General features: G+C 42.3%; 1 protein-coding gene across 6 annotated transcripts in view; it reads right to left on the bottom strand.

Moving 5' to 3' along the window:
• Positions 1–19,387, bottom strand: part of NPNT (nephronectin) — a 183,247-nt gene that overhangs the window by 129,502 nt on the left and 34,358 nt on the right. For 4 of the 6 annotated variants that reach the window (XM_030190766.1, XM_030190770.1, XM_030190769.1 and 1 more), the window contains exon 3: positions 17,028–17,078. The exons of the other annotated variants lie outside the window; for them this stretch is intronic. In XM_030190766.1, the coding sequence (XP_030046626.1) occupies positions 17,028–17,078 (51 nt within the window). The remainder of the gene's footprint in view (positions 1–17,027; positions 17,079–19,387) is intronic. 6 annotated transcript variants of the gene reach the window in all.

Below are 19,387 nucleotides of genomic sequence, written 5' to 3'. Positions count from 1 at the left end.
AAATTTAGGGTCCTAGTAAAACTGGAACCATAACTGTACGCGCTCAGCTCTAGTCAATTATCAAAGAGGAGAATAACTCTCCAAATCAGGAGTCTAAACTGTTTGACTGTTGGCCTCAGTATACATTCAAATTTGTCATAATGAAAACTAATCATTATAGTGTTCTCTGCCTTTCTCTGTTGGTCCCAACATTTCCTGTAGGAATCACAGGACCCAAACCAGCATTCCTGTTTTCCCTATCCAGGAAACAACAGAATAAGGGGTAAATGTAGGAAGTGATATATTATAGATGATACAGGGGAAGCTGAATGTCTTTTATCATTACTTCTTAGCTCATATGTCCAAGTCATTGACTCAGATGACTCTGCTCCACAGGAGTGTGAGACCAGTTAAAATATCATCATGATTGATTTTTAAGAGCAATTCTGTAGCAGGGCATCTATAAGTTGGCACTTGGAGGGTACATGCTAGGAACCTATTTTAAAAAGAAACATGACCAGTTATACCAACCATAGAGCTGGTAGAAATGTGGGTGCCTAAATTTCTCAGATATGCACACATGAAGTGAATGTCCTGTCCAGACTCTGCCCACCTGACTGCCCACCTGTCAAATATACACTATGCAAGATATACACGTATTTACAATAGCGCAGTGGTTCTCAAACCTGGTTCTGGTGGCACCCCAACCAGTCAGTTTTTCAGCATATCCACAATGAATATTCATGAGATGGATCTGCATGCAGTGGAGGTGCCTCCAAGATCAGGTTTGGGAACCACTGCAATAGTGCATAGCTGGGAACCTGTCATGCAATACTTTCATTTGAGAATCTTCCTTCTTGCCATCCTGTTCTCTCGTTCCACCGAGGAGTTCATTTCTGCTTGCCATTGTGGCTAAGTGAGTACTTTAGATTACCACCACTTATGCTGTTCTTTAAAAAGCCCTATCAAGTGCTGTTCTGAGCAACAGTGAGTCCACACATGGTGCTGTTTGATAAGGGGTATGAGGTTGTTGAAGCTCAGTAGTTCGAATCTTCAAAGAACTTGCTTTTCTGGTGAATGTAGGCAATATTGTGGGAGAACGCAGAGGAGGAATATTATAATTATAGGGAGTTTAGTGGTGTTTCATCTTCTGATAGGGTTGCTCAAGAGCAATGGATTGATGTCACCATATGGTTGTGTTACTGTGGTCATGCTCACAGAATCTTTCAGAATTTTATTAGATAAAATATACCTAATGCAGATTACAGACAATTAAATCCTCTTGGAAACATCCCTATGTTTTGTGTAATTTTAATGAAAAAGCTACTTTGTATCCTATTCTTGGGTTGGTTGTATGATATTCGAGAGGCATAGCAGGTAGGAGAGGACAGAATCCAACCTCAATAGCCTGCTCAGCACATTTAACAGTCTGTGTAAAATAATACCTTTCAAGACACATGTACATTCTGTTTAAGTGGTCTCGCTGCTTTCAAGTTATTCATAAATGCACTTCTAATAGTTGTATTGGTCTTGATTAAAATTGGACCTTTGAAAGGACTAGTAATGATCCAGAAGTCACTAGTGTTGAAGTGTAATACTTGATCATACAGATTCTTTCTTTTTATTCATCTGAATAAAAAATTTAATGCAACAGCTGCTTTTTAGTTTCATCTTTGTTAACACCCATGAAAAGAAAAGATGAAAGAAAGAGCACAGCTTTTTTTTTTTTGTTTGACTGCACTCTGGGTTTTCTTCCTTCCCCTAATCTCTGATTATTGAGCAATTTGGCAGCTGCAGATGACGAGGAATGCAGAGAGACTGTCTAGAATATCACACGGTGACTGATGGAATAAAGAGCATTTGGGCCACTCATCCATTTCACCACAGCCATCCACCATGCAGGCTTTAAATAAGCTAATCCTGTGCAAGTGAGAGAACAACTGATATACACTGGAACAGTCACTAGAATTCACCTTTCGGGAGGTGCATTACTGCACCACCATGGGAACCTGCTGACATTCAAAATAGGAGACATGCTGGATCGAGAAATCTGAAACAGAACACACTGGCTGACCGACAAGGTATCATAAATGAAAACAGTTAATGTGGCCAGTATTTACTGCCTACCCACTCAGCTTATTTAGACCCTTTCCTCTACCATTGAAAACCATATCCTAGTACAGACCCAAGCACAGTCCATAAAGGGATGGCCCCTTTTGGGTTGTCCCTTCAGAGCCATCGTGATCCTGTGGCAGGTCAGAGTTTAAGGATGGTCTGTGACAGCATCAACAGAAGGTATGGAGTCAAAAAGGTCCCTATTGTCATCTAACAGTTCAGTGAAAGGGAAAGTGCAGACATCCTTTGGTACACTGCCTTTCATTCATGAAAATCATGCCACCAGATTCTGTGCCATGACTATTAAACATGTCTATGGCAGTACAAAGTATACTCATTGCTTTACAGATACATAGCAGATACAGTCCGTGTCGACCAAGGGATGAAGGTTCTCAAGACAAGACATTTTATTTAGGACTATGCAGACAAGATACATGGAGGTTTTCCACATAACATAGAACCTACATAGACAGATAGATTGCAAAACATAGTTCAAACCTAGACCCTGTACAGGTTTCCACTTCACTAGCAGATCCATCCTAGTGATACACAATTGCAAAGAAATATGGAGCAAATAGATCTCAGGAAGGCACATGTAGTAAGAAAGAGCCTGCTGTAAAAAACGAGACAAAAGGAGTAAGAAGGACTAAGGGAAACTCAACAGAATATGAGTGAAGGGCAGGACCTCTTGTCCACATCTCTTAATCACAAATTATAACCTGCTTTCAGAATTCCTGATTCTTTGAGACCACTGAAATTGAGCATATGCCCTAATGCCCTATTAGCCACAGGTGAAACCAAAATGTCAAAGGAGGACATGCTCAGGGTTCATATCTGTAGTGTCTTTGACATGACTCGCGTAAGTTCCTCCAAATATGGGAGGTTCATCATCAGACCCTTCCATCTAGCATTCATAGCTTAATACTCGATTAATCTGTAAACAAATGACAACCAAAAGAGAGAAAAGGAGAACAGTGAGGGGAAAGGGAAGTGAAATACAAAGAACCTATTGTTTCTGCTAGCTGGCATGTAAAAGTTATTGGGCACCATGCTGTTCATTCATTGTGGTAATAAAAAAGCCTATGCAGCTTGAAACTGCTAACCTCTGCCACTGTGTGTGCTGTATCTAACGTATAACAGGATTCTGACCGGAGTAGGGTGACTGTAGCTGTTTATGGGAAGCCGCAAAATAGCTATGCTGAAGCGAAGGTTCTTAGCCGAAATTGGGTGGCGGAGCAGGTGGGGGAAGAGAGGTTGGTGGTTGGGAGGCGAGGATAGTGGAGGGCAGACTTATACGGTCCGTGCCAGAGCCGGTGATGGGAGGCGGGACTGGTGGTTGGGAGGCGGGAAATACTGCTGGGCAGACTTGTACGGTCTGTGCCCTGAAAAAGGCAGGAACAAATCAAGGTAAGGTATACACATATGAGTTTATCTTGTTGGTCAGACTGGATGGACCATGCAGGTCTTTTTCTGCCGTCATCTACTATGTTACTATGTTACTATGAAAAAATAAGTATATCTAATATAATAAAACGCACCCTCAACGTTCTGAGGACAACGTTCTGAAGCCATCTGACGTCACTCCCAGGCTGAAGGGTTCGTGGATTCGTGGTGTGAAGCCTTCAAACCAGCCAGCCGTCTCTGCCTCGCCCTCGCGTCAAACGTCATGACGTCGAGGGCGGAAAAAAAACCAAACAATTCCGGCAGCGCAGCGTCAGGGAAGGAGGCGGCGCTCCCGACGTCTCTAGCCTTCCCTTCGCTGTGTTCCGCCTTCTTCTGACGTCAAGGATGACGTCAGAAGAAGGCGGAACACAGCGAAGGGAAGGCTAGAGACGTCGGGAGCGCCGCCTCCTTCCCTGACGCTTCGCTGCCGGAACCGCCACGGAGGTAAATTTAAAAAGAAGAAAAAAAAAAAAAAGAAGTTGGGGGGAGAGAAGAGGGTGGCCAGTAAAGTTGAACAATGGGAGCGGGAGGGCAGGGGAGAAACGACAGCATGGATGCGAAGGGGGGGGCATGGATGCGAAGGGGGGAGGAGAAGAGGCCGGGCCAGGCTGGGACATGGGAGAGAGAGGAGCATGGATGCGAGGGGGGTCATGGAAGGGAGAGAGGGGACTTGCTGGAAAAGGTTGAATGGAGGCGGCAGGGGACAGAGGAGCATGGATGGGCATGGATTGGGAGGGCAGGGCTCAGGGAGAGAGGGGAATTGCTGGAAAGAGATGAATGGAGGGGGCAGGGGACAGAAGAGCATGGATTGGGAGGGCAGGGCTCAGGGAGAGAGGGGAATTGCTGGATAGGGATGAATGGAGGGGACAGATGGGCATGGATGGATATGGATTGCAGGGCAGGGCTCAGGGAGAGAGGGGAATTGCTGGATAGGAATGAATGGAGGGGGCAGGTGACAGAGGAGCATGGATGGGCATGGATTGGGAGGGCAGGGCTCAGGGAGAGGGGAATTGCTGGATAGGGATGAATGGAGGGGACAGATGGGCATGGATGGATATGGATTACAGGGCAGGGCTCAGGGAGAGAGGGGAATTGCTGGATAGGGATGAATGGAGGGGGCAGGTGACAGAGGAGCATGGATGGGCATGGATTGGGAGGGCAGGGCTCAGGGAGAGAGGGGAATTGCTGGAAAGGGATGAATGGAGGGGGCAGGGGACAGAGGAGCATGGATGGGCATGGATTGGGAGGGCAGGGCTCAGGGAGAGAGGGGAATTGCTGGATAGGGATGAATGGAGGGGACAGATGGGCATGGATGGATATGGATTAAAGGGCAGGGCTCAGGGAGAGAGGGGAATTGCTGGATAGGGATGAATGGAGGGGACAGGTGACAGAGGAGCATGGATGGGCATGGATTGGGAGGGCAGGGCTCAGGGAGAGAGGGGAATTGCTGGAAAAGGATGAATGGAGGGGGCAGGGGACAGATGGGCATGGATTGGGAGGGCAGGGCTCACACTCTCTCTCTCATATACAATGTCTTTCTGACTCTCACTCTCACACACTCTGTCTCACACTGAATCACATTCACTCTCTATGTGCCACACAGTCACTCACACACTCGCTTGGTCTCATACACTCACTCTCACAGATAATCTGTGTCTCACACACACTCTCTCTCTCGCCCACACACACACACACTCTCTCTCACACTGTGTCTCACATACACACTTGCACACACTCTCATTCTCACACACACACTCTCTCACAAACACACTCACACCCAGACACACTCTCTCTCTCACACACACACACTCACACTTTCACTCTGACTCTCAAACAGCCACTCTCACATACACTCTCCCAAACATACACACTCCGAGGAAAACCTTGCTAGCGCCCGTTTCATTTGTGTCAGAAACGGGCCTTTTTTACTAGTACATAAATAAAACTGATTTCACTGTTCTAAGGCTGTGTTGAAGGTGACTGTTCAACTGTATTGAACAACCATAACATTCAACTTTCAGGATCCCAATTACTGTAACCCACACACATTTCCATTCAAAACCACCAGACAGATGAGTTGTCAGCTTCTAACGGTCATTCAGAAGTCAGAAAAAAGTGCCCTTATTCAGAGGCCAGTACAGTAAAGTGTGATACAATGAGCCATTATCATGTATTAATTCATAAGCAATAATGTCCTGTATTCACCATGTGCAAACAAGTTTGAAGATCAATAGCACACATTAAGTTTCATGCAATAAAATGGCCATTATCCCAGAAAATAATTCACTGTGCCTCCCTGAGGTGTAACTAAATCTCTTGCAATAAAGGCTACGCATTGGCATTCATGTGTTTTAGTTGTGTAAACACAGGTAATTAGCTTATTTGCATAATTATGCAGCTCATTAACTATTTTTATATAGATTGATTAGTAATGTTCACAATAGCTAAATAATGTATGATAAAATGGCAAATAATACAGATAAAGTTTTGCAAAAGGGATAGCATGTGTTATTTGCCAATTTAGTATACATTATTGTGTTTGCAAACATTTTCATAACTTGGCCTCTCAGTGAGAAACTATGATCACATATCGCTGCCATCTTTTCTGATTCACTAATGAGTGTGAGGAGACAGAAGCAGCTCCTAAGAGCTGAGCCCAAAGTCCAAGGGACATCAGTCTGACCTTGAGATTTATTTCACTTCCAGGTAATTGAGAATTTCTCTTTGAAAGAAGGAAAGGGATAAATAAGCCTTAGGAAGCCTGAAGTCTCCACTGATAGTATCTTTGGAGTTAAGTGTGCAGTTGAAGGTTGGAGTTAATGACCGTCTACCTCAACGGCAAAAGGACCGTGCAAATTGTGTCTTCTAATCTCTTAAGCTATGTATCTTTTATGAATTTTAAAAACTTTCAGTAAATTCTTAAATGTTCAGGAAAACCATCTAACTGGACTACATGTTTTGTTGGACTGGAGAATGGAATGAATGATCCCTGTGCCAAAACACCTCGCAGCAAATTTTGTTCTCGGTCACAAAAGAACTCATTACGGATGCAGCTGAAGCGTATAATCGCTGCAGCCTCTGAAAGTGAAGCTCCGTTCCTTAACCTCTATTTCGGGAATACCCCACCATGAGAGAAAAGGGGGAGGTTTACAATACCAGAAAATGAATTGCCCTTTTTCTAAATATTTGGAACATGGACACTCACTGTTCACCAACAGAAAGTTAAGGGACTTTATTACCTCATAGCTATGATATGACTATGTATAAACATTTCCTATGCTTCCAGAAGCCAGTTCAAACTTAGGGGGGTTGTTTACTAAAGCTTAGCTTGAGTTATCTGCAGCAGGGCCCATTTTATTCCTATGGGTGCTGCTGCAGATAACTTGGAGCTTTAGTAAGCAACCCCCTTAGTCATAGAAGCAAGCAACACAGTATATTTTGACTGTAGAAGGAGCAAGAAAACAAATCAGTGCCTGTACAAATGCCAAATTCCTCAGTGTGAAGTAAGCTTTTTAGGAAACAAACACACTATTTCATGAAAGTGATCTTACACGGCCACTTCTAATCACAAGAGGTCCCAGAACATACTAACTCACAAGTTGGGAGTCAGGACAGAGCCACAGTGATGAAGAATAACTGCTGCCCAACTTAAGGGCAATCCTATAACTGGGACCTGGCAGGAGTTTACTCTATAAAGCAGCCACAGAGGTATCTAAATGCTCAGTGTAAGTGTACGTCTTGCCCATGCTCCGTCCATGTGTAAACCTCCCTTGCAAGAATACGATATGCAAGATAGGAATGTGTCTGCAGAACAGGTGCAATTTTAAGAGAGTACATGCATACATACAAGCATATATTCTAGAATAAAGCATGCATAAATGTCAGCACCTAATTTATAGAACTGACCCCCTTGTGCTTTCTCTACTAATCGTCTACATTTATGCACCTGAAAAGATTTGCTAATTTTGTTTGATTTGCAAAAATGTGATTATTTTGTGACAATGAATTTTTTTGGTTTGATTTTGTTCCCCTTCTTCTACAAGGCGTCTACCCTTAATCCGTCCCTTCCACCTGTCAACATGGAATTGCTAATCAATATTTTTTCTTACTTATGAATGTACTTTGCACAGTTAACATGGGAGGCTATCACTGTCTCACACACTGTCCTTTGAAAGGCATATTCCATATTCGTTATGCTCATATTAGTCCTCTCCTCAAGTCACTTCACTGGCTTCCTATCCGTTGCCACATACAGTTCAAACTCCTCTTATTGACCTATAAGTGCATTCACTCTGCAGCTCCTCAGTACCTCTCCACTCTCATCTCTCCCTACACTCCTCCCCCCCCCTCGGCAACTCCGTTCACTGGGAAAATCTCTCTTATCTGCACCCTTCTCCTCCACTGCTAACTCCAGACTCCATTCCTTTTATCTTGCTGCACCATATGCCTGGGATAGGCTTCCTGAGCCAGTATGTCAAGCTCCATCTCTGGCCGTCTTCAAATCTAAGCTAAAAGCTGCTTTTTAACTCCTAACCCTTATTCACTTGTTCAGAACCCTTATTTTATCATCCTCACTTTAATATTCCCTTATCTCTTGTTTGTCTGTCCTAATTAGATTATAAGCTCTGTCGAGCAGGGACGGTCTCTTCATTTTCAAGTGTACAGCGTTGCATACGTCTAGTAGCGCTTTAGAAATGATAAGTAGTAGTAGTAGTATATTCTATTACCACAAGAAATACACAGTGTATGATTCTGCTCTTGCTACACCCAAGTCTGCACAGGCAGAAGAAGCAGGAGGTAGAAGCGGTTGTAGCTCAGTGGCTCTCCCTCCCTCTCTGTAGCAATTACAAGAGGAGGAGGCACATGGCTAGCGAACAGGCCACGTTCTCCTATGTCATTCTGGGCATGACTGCTCAGTTTATTTATTTATAGTACTTAAAATACCACACATTGTAGCAAAGACTCTCCTATGCGGTTTATAAATATAAAATTAAAACGTAGGAAAAGAAAAACACAATCTTATTAAAGGAAAGGAAAAAGGAGGGAGAAATTAAGAGATGATACCAATGATGAGTAGGAAGAAAACAAGGATGGAGGGGGGGGGGGGTGTGTGAGGAGTGGTCAGGAGTTAAAAGGACAACTGTTCCCAGCATGCAGGAAAATGATGAGGGTCAATTGTAAAGAGCCATAAAAAGTTGGTTGAACTGCATGGCTGTATGAAGTTCCACGTGGTTCAAATGAGCAGTCAGGCTCAAGATAACAGAGGAGGAAGATGCGGCTCAACGGGCAGCCATTCCCCTCCATCTCCACCTGCCTGATCTGAGGAGGCTGGAGAAAGCTGGAACAAGAAGCTGGAAGGAGGTGTGCCACGGTGGGGTACTTGAGAAAGATAGGGAGAGGAGAAGGCTATAGCAAAGTGAGATAGTGTGCCAGGGAGTCGGTGCAGAACAAGCTAGAGGTTTGCCATGGGTGTGTGGGGGGGGGGGGGGGGGAGAAGTAAAGATGGGGGTATAGAAGGAGAAGTAAGTGAGTATGTCTTGGGTGAATTCTGATGAGGTGGAGGGGGGAGAGAAAAGGAGAGTGTGCTGGGCAGGGAAGAAAGGAGAAGTGGGAGTGTGTGCTGGTGAAAAATAAGGAAAGGTGGATGTATTTATAATGGGGAAATCTTGAGGACAGAGTTTTTGCTTAGAGCTAGGGAGAGAGAACATGGGACAGAGAAGGCTGAGGGGGTGGGAAGAGGGCTGAACAGGGCAGACAACAACATGCTAGAGGGTAGGAAGGGAGAGAACAGAGGATCAGAGAGAGAGATAGAGGAAGGGGAAGAAAGAACTAGAGGGCAGAGGGACAAAGCTTGGAGGTGCACAGGCTGGAGAAGGGGCAGAGAAAGCTTGGGGTTGCACCTCACAAAAAAAAAAGGGAAGGGATTCAAGTTTAATTGAAGTGTAGATAGTTGGGGAGGGTGGAACCTGAACAATGATATTGCTGGGGAGGGCTGAGCCTGAGGAAAGAAAAAAGCTTGGTAGTTTCAGGCCTGGGGGAGGTAGTCAGGCTTTATGATAGGTGAACTGAACAGAAACAATTACAAAAAAGTATGCAGAATCTTGAGAATTTTAAAATATTGTATTCAGAATTTTCAAAATTTTTGCACAGAAATTTACAAAATTTTTGTGTAGAATTCTCCAAGGAGTATGATCCGAGCCTCCCTCAGAACAATACTCATTCCAGAAACAAACACTGATCTTCTGATTGGTAGCATAGGACTAACCCACTCACACATTAGCTTGCACCTTTATTTATAGATATGACTTGCCTAACCAAGCTAAGCTCAAGGCAATATACAAGACCCCTTATGAAACTGCATCAATTCACACCAGATACATACAGCACATTCCGAGAGAATATCACATAATAATGTATAATGCCTGGGCAGTAACAGTTACCCACTGCACGTATTTATGCTACAGATGCAGTTATATCACCGCTTAGGTATTTTCAGATCTTGAGGCAAGGAACAAAAAAAATATCTGCTCTCTCATATGTTCTTATATCTGGACTGCTGTCCCCCGCAGCAAGCACCTAATTCATACAGACACATACCTTCAGAATACATTTATCACTGGGCGTTTGCAGGCTGCCAACTGTCATTTTGTCTAGGGCCCTGTTTACTAAGCTGTGCTAGAGATGCGTTAGTGTTTTTCGCACAATGAATATGCATGAAACAGATTTGCATACAATGGAGGTAGTGCATGTAAATCTGTCTCATGCATATTCATTGTGGATCTCTTGAAAACCTGACTGGCTGAGTGTGTCCCAAGGACTGGGTTTGAGAGCCACTGAGTTATATGAAGGTCAGTACATTTGATATAACTTGATTTCCAAGCCAAATTATTAGCCCATCCCAAAAGAGCAGTCCATTTCAAGTTGTCAGGTTGCAGAAGGGGGGCAAAGTAGCTAGAGCTTCGGGACATTTATTTACTTATTTTTATTTATTGTGACATTTATATCCCACATTTTCCCAAATATGGTTTGGAAGTCCATCTTTTGTTTCGAAAATACCATGAACGTCCTTAGATTTGGACGTCCCTAGACATGGACGTCTTTGACTTTCGGTGATTTTCAAAACCAAAGACGTCCATGTCAAAAACAGCCAAATGCAAGCCATTTGGATGTGGGAGGAGCCAGCATTTCTAGTGCACTGGTCCCCCTGACATGCCAGGACACCAACCAAGCACCATAGGGGGCACTGAGTGGACTCCATAAAATGCTCCCAGGTACATAGCTCCCTTACCTTGTGTGCTGAGCTCCCCAACCCTCCCCCCAAAACCCACTTACCCACAACTGTACACCACTACCATAGCCCTTACGGGTGAAGGGGGCCACGTATATGTGGGTACAATGGGTTTGTGGTGGGTTTTGGAGGGCTGCTCTTTCCTCCACAAATGTAACAGGTGTGGGGGTATGGGCCTGGGTCCACCTGTCTGAAGTGCACTGCAGTGCCCACTAAAACTGCTCCAGGGACCTGCATGCGCTGTCATGGACCTGAGTATGACAGTTAGGCACGCCCAAGTCCCGCCTTCACCACGTCTCTGACACGCCCCCTTGAAATTTGGACGTCCTTGCGACGGACTTCAGTTGGAGACGTCCAAAATCGGGTTTCGATTATACCAATTTGGACATCCCTGAGAGATGGACGTCCATGTTCCAATTTATGTTGAAAGATGGACGTCCATCTCTTTCGAAAATGAGCCTGATAGTGTTTAACACTAGCTCAATCCAAATACGATGAGTGATGATAGGTATTATTAACTATCAACTTGAAAGGATTTCCTGAAATAGACTGCTTTCAGGTATTTGTGGAATTTAATATAATCACTCATGGATCTTAATTCTTTTGGTAAAGAGTTCCAATTTTTTGTACTTAACTGGACAAGTACACTGATTTATATATTAAGCTTAGGTAGTTAGGGTAGTGAAGGACAAAATAATTTTTTGCTCTTATGACAGCATTATGAAGTGGTAGATCAATTAAGTTGGTCATATATTCAGGGGCAAGACCGAAAATGATCCTATGGACCCGAGGACATATCTTAAAGAGGATTCTGGCTCTGATTGGGAGCCAGTGAAGTTTTTGTAGTAGTGGGCTGGTGCTTTCATATCATGACTTCCTGTAGGTCAGCCTTGTGGCTATGTTTTGGGCTGTTTGCATTCTATTCAGAATTTGCTCCTTGCAACCAGCAGACACTCCATTGCAGTAGTCGACATGTGTTAAGACCATCATTTGGACTAACATGTGGAAGATCTTTCTTGGAAAGTAATCTCTTATTCTCCTAAGCTCCCACATTGCTTGAAACATTTTGATGCAGTGTTTGAGATCTGTTGTTCAAACGATAATTTACGATCCAGAGTGACTCCCAGGATTTTCAGATTTTGGGCTATTGGGTGAATAACTCCATCTATGTTAGTGCTTGAAAAGGTATCATTACAGTGGGAAGATGTTAAAACCAGAAATTGTGTTTTTTCTTTGAGTTTAAGTTTGAATGTAGTGGCCCATGATTCCAGAATGTCTAAACCAGTTTTAATTCTGTCCGTGATGGTCTCTAGTTTGTCATCAAATGGCATGTATATTGACACATCATCTGCATATAGAAAAAGATTTAAACCATTTTTTATTAAGGTTCATGCTAATGGTAACATCATAATGTTGAAAAAGGGTAGGAGAAATGGGTGAACTTGTGGCACTCCACATTATGGAAAGCAGAAGGGCAATACTGTTGTACCCATCTTCACTTGGTAGGCTCTGGATGTCTGTCAAAAAGCCATCAAACCACCTGAGTACTTCTCTGCCAATTCTGATTTTATCCAGCAGCCTTACAAGAACTGAATGGTCGACCATATCAAAAATGCTTGAGATGTTGAACTGTAAAAGAATAATTTTCATGCCTTTTCTGATCTCGTTCCTAAGATTTGCTAGAAGGGTGATTAGCACTGTTTCTGTGCTGAAATAAGGACGAAAACCTGATTGGGATTCATGCAGTATGGTAAAATTGAGTATTCCGACACCTAGTCCTGCCATAAGCTTAGTCATGAGTGGTATGGAGGCAACTGGTCTGCAATTTGTGATTTCATTTCTACCTTTTTACTCATTCTTTAGTATAGTTGTTAGTATAATGTTTCCTTGTCTGTTGGGAATAAGCCTTTAGACAGCATAAATGACAGATAAGATCTGAGCTGTCAGGGCTGATTAAATTAGATAGCTAGGGCAGCTGTCTAACAGGCAGGATGCTTTGGAAAATTTCTGCACTAAGGGCACTTTTTACCAAGTTGAGGAAAAGGGGGCCTGTGCTGGCATTGGCATGTGTTTTTCACACGCACTAGACCCCCTTTTGCCACAGCTGGTAAAAGAGAAGTCTCTCTTTCCTAAAGGAAATGGCTGTGCGGCAAGTAAAGCACTTGCCACAAGGCCATTGGTGGGGCGCCCTTACCGCCACTCATTGAGGTGGTGGTAAGGGCTCCTGCGTTAGCCCGGAAGTAACCGGGCAGTGATTACCGCCGGGTACACTCCAGCACTACAAAAATAATTTTTGTAGCGCCGGAAATGACAGCATGCTAGGGGTGGGAAGTACCGCTGGGCTGCTATGGTAGCCTGGTGGTACTTCCTGTATAGTGAGCGGTAAGCCCATTTTGGGTTTTCCGCCGCTTAGTAAAAGAAGCCCTAACTGCTTTACTATTTCAGTAGTTGGCGTGTTAAAAGATGTCCAAGTTCTATCCGCAATTATAATATTGTGTGAGCTTTCCAGTTCATCAACAAAGGTTTCCAGGTTACAGTCTCCATTCAGGATTCCCTTTCTTAAGTCGATTATTTTGTTTTCAAAGTATATGGAAGTATTTGGCTAAGATCTCAACTGATGGGGTATTTTTGGTCAATGTTGTGAGTGTTTGGGTGGATAGCATGGAGTTTACTACCCCATATAGTTTTTTCATGTTTTGATAGTCGGGCCCAACTTGTTCTTTATAATAATTCACCTTCGCTTGTCTTAATTTGGTTTTCTAGTATTTTGTTGCCTTCTTCCAAGCCTCTGTGTTCTCTGTCGTTTTATTTATTTATTACATTTGTACCCCGCGCTTTCCCACTCAAAGCAGGTTCAATGCGGCTTACATAGTAATTGAGATTACAAAGTATTGGTGGAGAGAAATAAGTTGAGTATTATCAGAGTAATAAAAGAAATAGGAATGTCTTTAGACCACTGCCTTTCTTTTCTTCTGCAAAGCTTTTTCCAATTCACTCAGTTCGTTAGTGTACCAGGGGGTGACCTTCTGTCTGCTTCCTTTTTATTTATATTTTTTAACTTTCAGTGGGGCTATCTACTTCTTTTCTCCCATTCATGAAGGAACTCTACGGAGTTAGTTGAGGGAGATCATAGGTGATCACACATTCTGTCCGAGAACTTTAGTACATCTATCTTACAGCATGACTTGTATGATATCTGGACTGATTTCAATTTAGGGTGGTCAGACCAAGGGGTTATTTCCCAGGAGCAGTCCTCTATTTTAAAATTATGGTCTTATGGAAAACTGTGTGTTAACAGATCTAGGACATTCCCCTTTGTATGTGTGGTGTTTAGGGCTGTAGAAGTGCCACCATTTTAGGAATTCCTTGCAATCTTTGGTGTTATCACTGGCTGGATCGTCTAGGTGGAGACTGATATCCTTTATTAACAGCACAGCGGTACAGCTGACACCAATATTTGAGATGAAATCCATTAATTCTATCTGTGCTTCCTTTCATATCCCAGGTGGTCTGTAGAATAGAATGCAATATAGTTGACCCTGCAGGGTCTCGTCCCATACTTTTCTTTCCCTGGGCCAGTGAATGATTTTATATCCTGGTGGACACAGCTCATTTATAAATGGATCTTGTTTAGACTGGAGCCACGTTCCAGTTATGAATAATAGGCCTAGTTTGTCCTCCTCCAACCAGTCTTACAAAATATCTATTTTGTTGGTCACTGAGCTGGCATTAGTGTAACCAACAGGAATTGGTAGGTAGCTGTCTTCATGTGTGATTAAATGAGTAATTTTAAGCAGTTGTCATGCAATCTTTTTGGTCTGAGTGTTATCTCTTCCTGTATCTTGGGCATTCCGGACCGTCGGGATAGTCATTTTTCAGAATGGATTGCTCAAATCTTTGAGATGCCTTCCTACACTAGAGGCATTGTGGTTTAAACTAAGTCTTGACTTAATGAGAACAGGGATCATGTGTTCATAAGTATGTAAGTACATAAGTATTGCCATACTGGGAAAGACCAAAGGTCCATCGAGCCCAGCATCCTGTTTCCAACAGTGGCCAATCCAGGTCACAAATACCCGGCAAGATCCCAAAAATGTACAAAACATTTTATACTGCTTATCCCAGAAATAATGGATTTTCCCCAAGTCCATTTAATAACGGTCTATGGACTTTTCCTTTAGGAAGCCGCCCAAACCTTTTTTAAACTCCGCTAAGCTAACCACCTTTACCACATTCTCTGGCAACGAATTCCAGAGTTTAATTACACGTTGAGTGAAGAAAGTTTTCTCCGATTCATTTTAAATTTACTACATTGTAGCTTCATCGCATGCCCCCTAGTCCTAGTATTTTTGGAAAGCGTAAAACAGATGCTTCACATCTACCCGTTCAACTCCACTCATTATTTTATAGACCTCTATCATATCTCCCCTCAGCCGCCTTTTCTCCAAGCTGAAGAGCCCTAGCCGCTTTAGCCTTTCCTTATAGGGAAGTCGTCCCATCCCCTTTATAATTTTTGTCGCCCTTCTCTGCAGCTTTTCTAATTCCACTATATCTTTTTTGAGATGCGGTGACCAGAATTGAACACAATATTTGAGGTGCAGTCGCACCATGGAGCGATACATCACCATGAACTAACGCAAGTAGTAAGGACACAATCAGGTAACAAACTACTGGGTTCTTGACTATTATCTTCCTGCCCATTATATGTAAAGTACATACTTACAGATGGTGAAGATTATCGGAGTAAAGGTTTTCTTTCTTTCATTTTTCTTGTTGCGTTTGAAGTTTTGAACAAAGGGGCGGGCATGTAATATGCTTGATTTTTTATTTTTTTAATTTTTTGTTACATTTGTACCCCGCGCTTTCCCACTCATGGCAGACTCAATGCGGCTTACATGGGGCAATGGAGGGTTAAGTGACTTACCCAGTCACAAGGAGCTGCCTGTGCCTGAAGTGGGAATCGAACTCAGTTCCTCAGCTCCCCAGGACCAAAGTCCACCACCTTAACCACTAGGCCACTCCTCCACTCCTATTAAAGTCCTTCTGTAATGTCCACATCATACCCACTGAATTACATAAAAAATAATATGACACACACCCTCCCCTGAGGCTCCATGGAAACTGTGCCCCCAAAACAGGGGTGGGGTGGGCAACCATGGTTCAAGGGTCACAGCCCAGTCAGATTTTCAAGATTTCCACAATGAATATGCATGAGATTAATTTATATATTCTGCTTCCATTGTAAGCAAATCAATCTCATGCATATTCATTGTGCAAATCTTGAAAACCCAACTAGGTTGTGGCTCTTGAGGACCAGGGTTACCCACCCTTGCCCTACAACTTAATTCTGGTGTTTGGGTGTCAAGAGGTCTGCACAAAGCAAACTGTACCAATGAAGTACTTTGCTTTAAGTTCTAAGGATAACACTCGAAATGTGCAGTCCCACCCTGAAAGGGGACAAAATGTGGCCTATGGTGCTTGGAGACTACAGCAGTGCTTCCCAAATTTGTTCTGGGGGAACCCCCAGCCAGTCAGGTTTTCAAAATATCCACAATGAATATTCAAGAGAGAGATTTACATGCACCTCCTCCACTGTATGCAAATATGTCTCTTATAAATACTCATTGTAGATACCCTGAAAATCTGACTGGCTGAGGGTTCCCCCAGAACAGGTTTGGGAACCACTGCTCTACAGGAAATCAGTCGCAATAAGCTATTTCTGCATCTTTCAGAAACGTACACAAACACATATACCTTTACGATGTTACTGTTTGCATTCTAGATAAACATTATAATAGTAGTAATCAGCAGTAATTATGCTCAGATGACAGCTGTAGACTGGCCGGTTGACAAGCACCCCTCACATTCAAAGCTAGGAGAAATGCTGTCAAAACATTTCCACAAATGCCTGATTACAACAATTAAGTAAGTAATTAAATACAGCATACACATATCAAAACATAGAACTAATGTGACAGAGAAAGGGGGAGAGAAAATACCAGAAATGAAAGTATAAAGGAAGGGAATTTATCAGATATTAGGCTCATAGATTTTTATAGAGCATTGATAGAGTTTTAAAAAACTTTCAAAGAAAATGAAACATGTAAAGGGTTATGAATAACTCTAGAAATTCATAATTTTGAGGACATGTCTTGAAAGACATATGCTGCCAAAGTAAATTGAAGAAAAATGTTCAGCTAACCTTTGGGCAGGCACCTTATGCCGGCTAGTCTCTGCCTTAAGATGTACAGCGCTGCAAAACAAATGTCCAAAAAAAAAGAAAGTCCAGATATTGTTTTTTAGGTCTTTGAAAAGGCTGGACTTGGATTATTATCAACATGCTACATTCCATGAGGCTTACACACATTCAATTTTCAGGGCTTTTTTGGTTTTTAAATCTGGAATGAAAAAAAATAAAATCTGGAACATATTTTAAAATAGAAACACCATAGTCACTGTTATGCTTTCAGATTTCTATTTAGTCCATTATAAACACAAAAACTGACCTATGATCCTGTGTGAGGCAACACTTCTACTCTGAGATCACAGCATTATAAACAATACATGCCACTTTTCCCCTCTTTCACAAATTTTACTTTTATAAGATCAGAGCCCTTTTTTTTTAACCTTTTTTGATTTTGTAAAGAAAACAGTATCCTTTTATATCCTTTTTCGATCTGTGTGTGTCCACTTGTCTTATATAGCTCAATATATGGGGGGAGGGTACATTTATTAGATTCTAGGACTAGTTTTGCATAACAAACTATAAGAATTTTGGTTTTGATCAAGCCTGTTCCATAGTTTATATTTCCCTTTCAGAAATAAGACTTGCCCCTTCTTTTTCATCTATACTGCATACGATTCTTTATATAAGATTTTGAGCCAATTGGGGATTCAGTGCTATATGTTTGATGGTTGGGAGGCGGAGATAGTGCTGGGCAGACTTATACGGTCTGTGCCCTGAAGAGGACAGGTACAAATAAAAAGTAGCACATATGAATTTATCTTGTTGGGCAGACTGGATGGACCATGCAGGTCTTTTTCTGCCGTCATCTACTATGTTACTATGTTACTATGATGACGGTCAGTTGTTTCCCACTGAAGTTAAACATACATTACTCATAGATGTTATGGATGAAGAATGTTGTTCCTAAGTATGTCTTTCATGTGCAACTATTCAAATGGTTTGTGATTGGGCATATTGTAGGACTAGGAGGTATTTAGGAAGTTTTAGGATTAGAGTAAGAGGCAGTGGTCTACCATAGGAATTGTTGCCTTTTCCACTTGTCCTGTCGTGTACGCTGAGTAACCATTTTGAAAGTGCTCAGTTTGCAGAAAAGAACCTCAAGAGCAGTACGTGTGTCTACACTGGTGGAAGTTTGATGTTTTTACTCTGTTTTTCTTAATAATACGTTTTGTTTTTTTTCAGCAATTTGAATCTGGAAATGGTCTTAACCCCCTGATGCAGCAGTTGGTTAGCTGCGAAACGGTGATTTAAATTAAAGTTTTTTGGAACATGTTAATTAAAAATAAATTTTGAGTGAAAGTAGGGAGGTTGGAAGGTTTTTATGCCTGTGATGAATACATGAATGGGTAGACCAGTACAAAGTCACCTGTTAGAAGTCTGAGGCTTCTTCTTCCTATTTTTCATATATAAACCTATCTAACGTTTTGGAGTATGTAATACTGGACACAGTGTTTATAGTGAAGTATTATTGTTTTGGTGATATTCTAGCCAGCACAGACAGCAACGTGGGGTCATCAAAAAGGGAAACATGCTATGTTGCTTAATGTTCCATTAGTAAAAGTCTTTTTGGCTGAAGAGACTGGACAAACACTTCTAGTTTAGCATCAGGCAAGGACGGGGTAATTGTACAACAGTATGCCTATCTATAAGTATCTAGAGAGCAACTGATAGGCACATATCCTAGAAAGGGAAGTAGGTACGAATTTGGTGCTTACTGAGCTTTAGCATGAGCACTTATACCATCCATATAGTTGATGTAAGTGTATGGGCCTAAGTTCTAGTGATAAGTCCGTAATTTACAGTATCATGTAAGTTATGCATGTAACTGTGAGCCCTGCCCATGCTCCACCCAGGAGTCTGCAGATATGTGCATATTTCCAGAATAGTGCTGAGACACATATCCAGCATATACATACATGCAACTGGTGTGTAAATATTAGTGCTTGTTTTATAGAATAAACCCGTAGTATATTTTGAGAGATCTATTTATGGTTTATTAATGTGAACGTAACAGAGCGGTGTACAATAGAGATCCTCAAAGAAAAAAAAAGTAGGAGTAGGAAACCTATTACAACGACAGGAGAGAGAAAGAGAAAGAAATAGGTATAGACTATGCCAGTCTGCTCCAGGCTCCACCCATATCCACCGTTATAGACTACTATAGGCCTTCTAGAACAAAAATGTCCTCAAGGCCAACCTAAATTTAATTAATTAATGATGGCTCAGTTCAAAGGCTCCTAGGTAGAGACTTCCAGAGTAAGGGGGCTGTACAGAAAAAATGCACTATAGCACATTAATTCTAGGTGGGTGTGGTG

Source organism: Microcaecilia unicolor, chromosome 2 (genome assembly GCF_901765095.1).
Source record: "Microcaecilia unicolor chromosome 2, aMicUni1.1, whole genome shotgun sequence".
In the NCBI taxonomy this organism is placed as follows: domain Eukaryota; kingdom Metazoa; phylum Chordata; class Amphibia; order Gymnophiona; family Siphonopidae; genus Microcaecilia; species Microcaecilia unicolor.
This window is presented reverse-complemented; position numbering and strand designations above follow the sequence as displayed.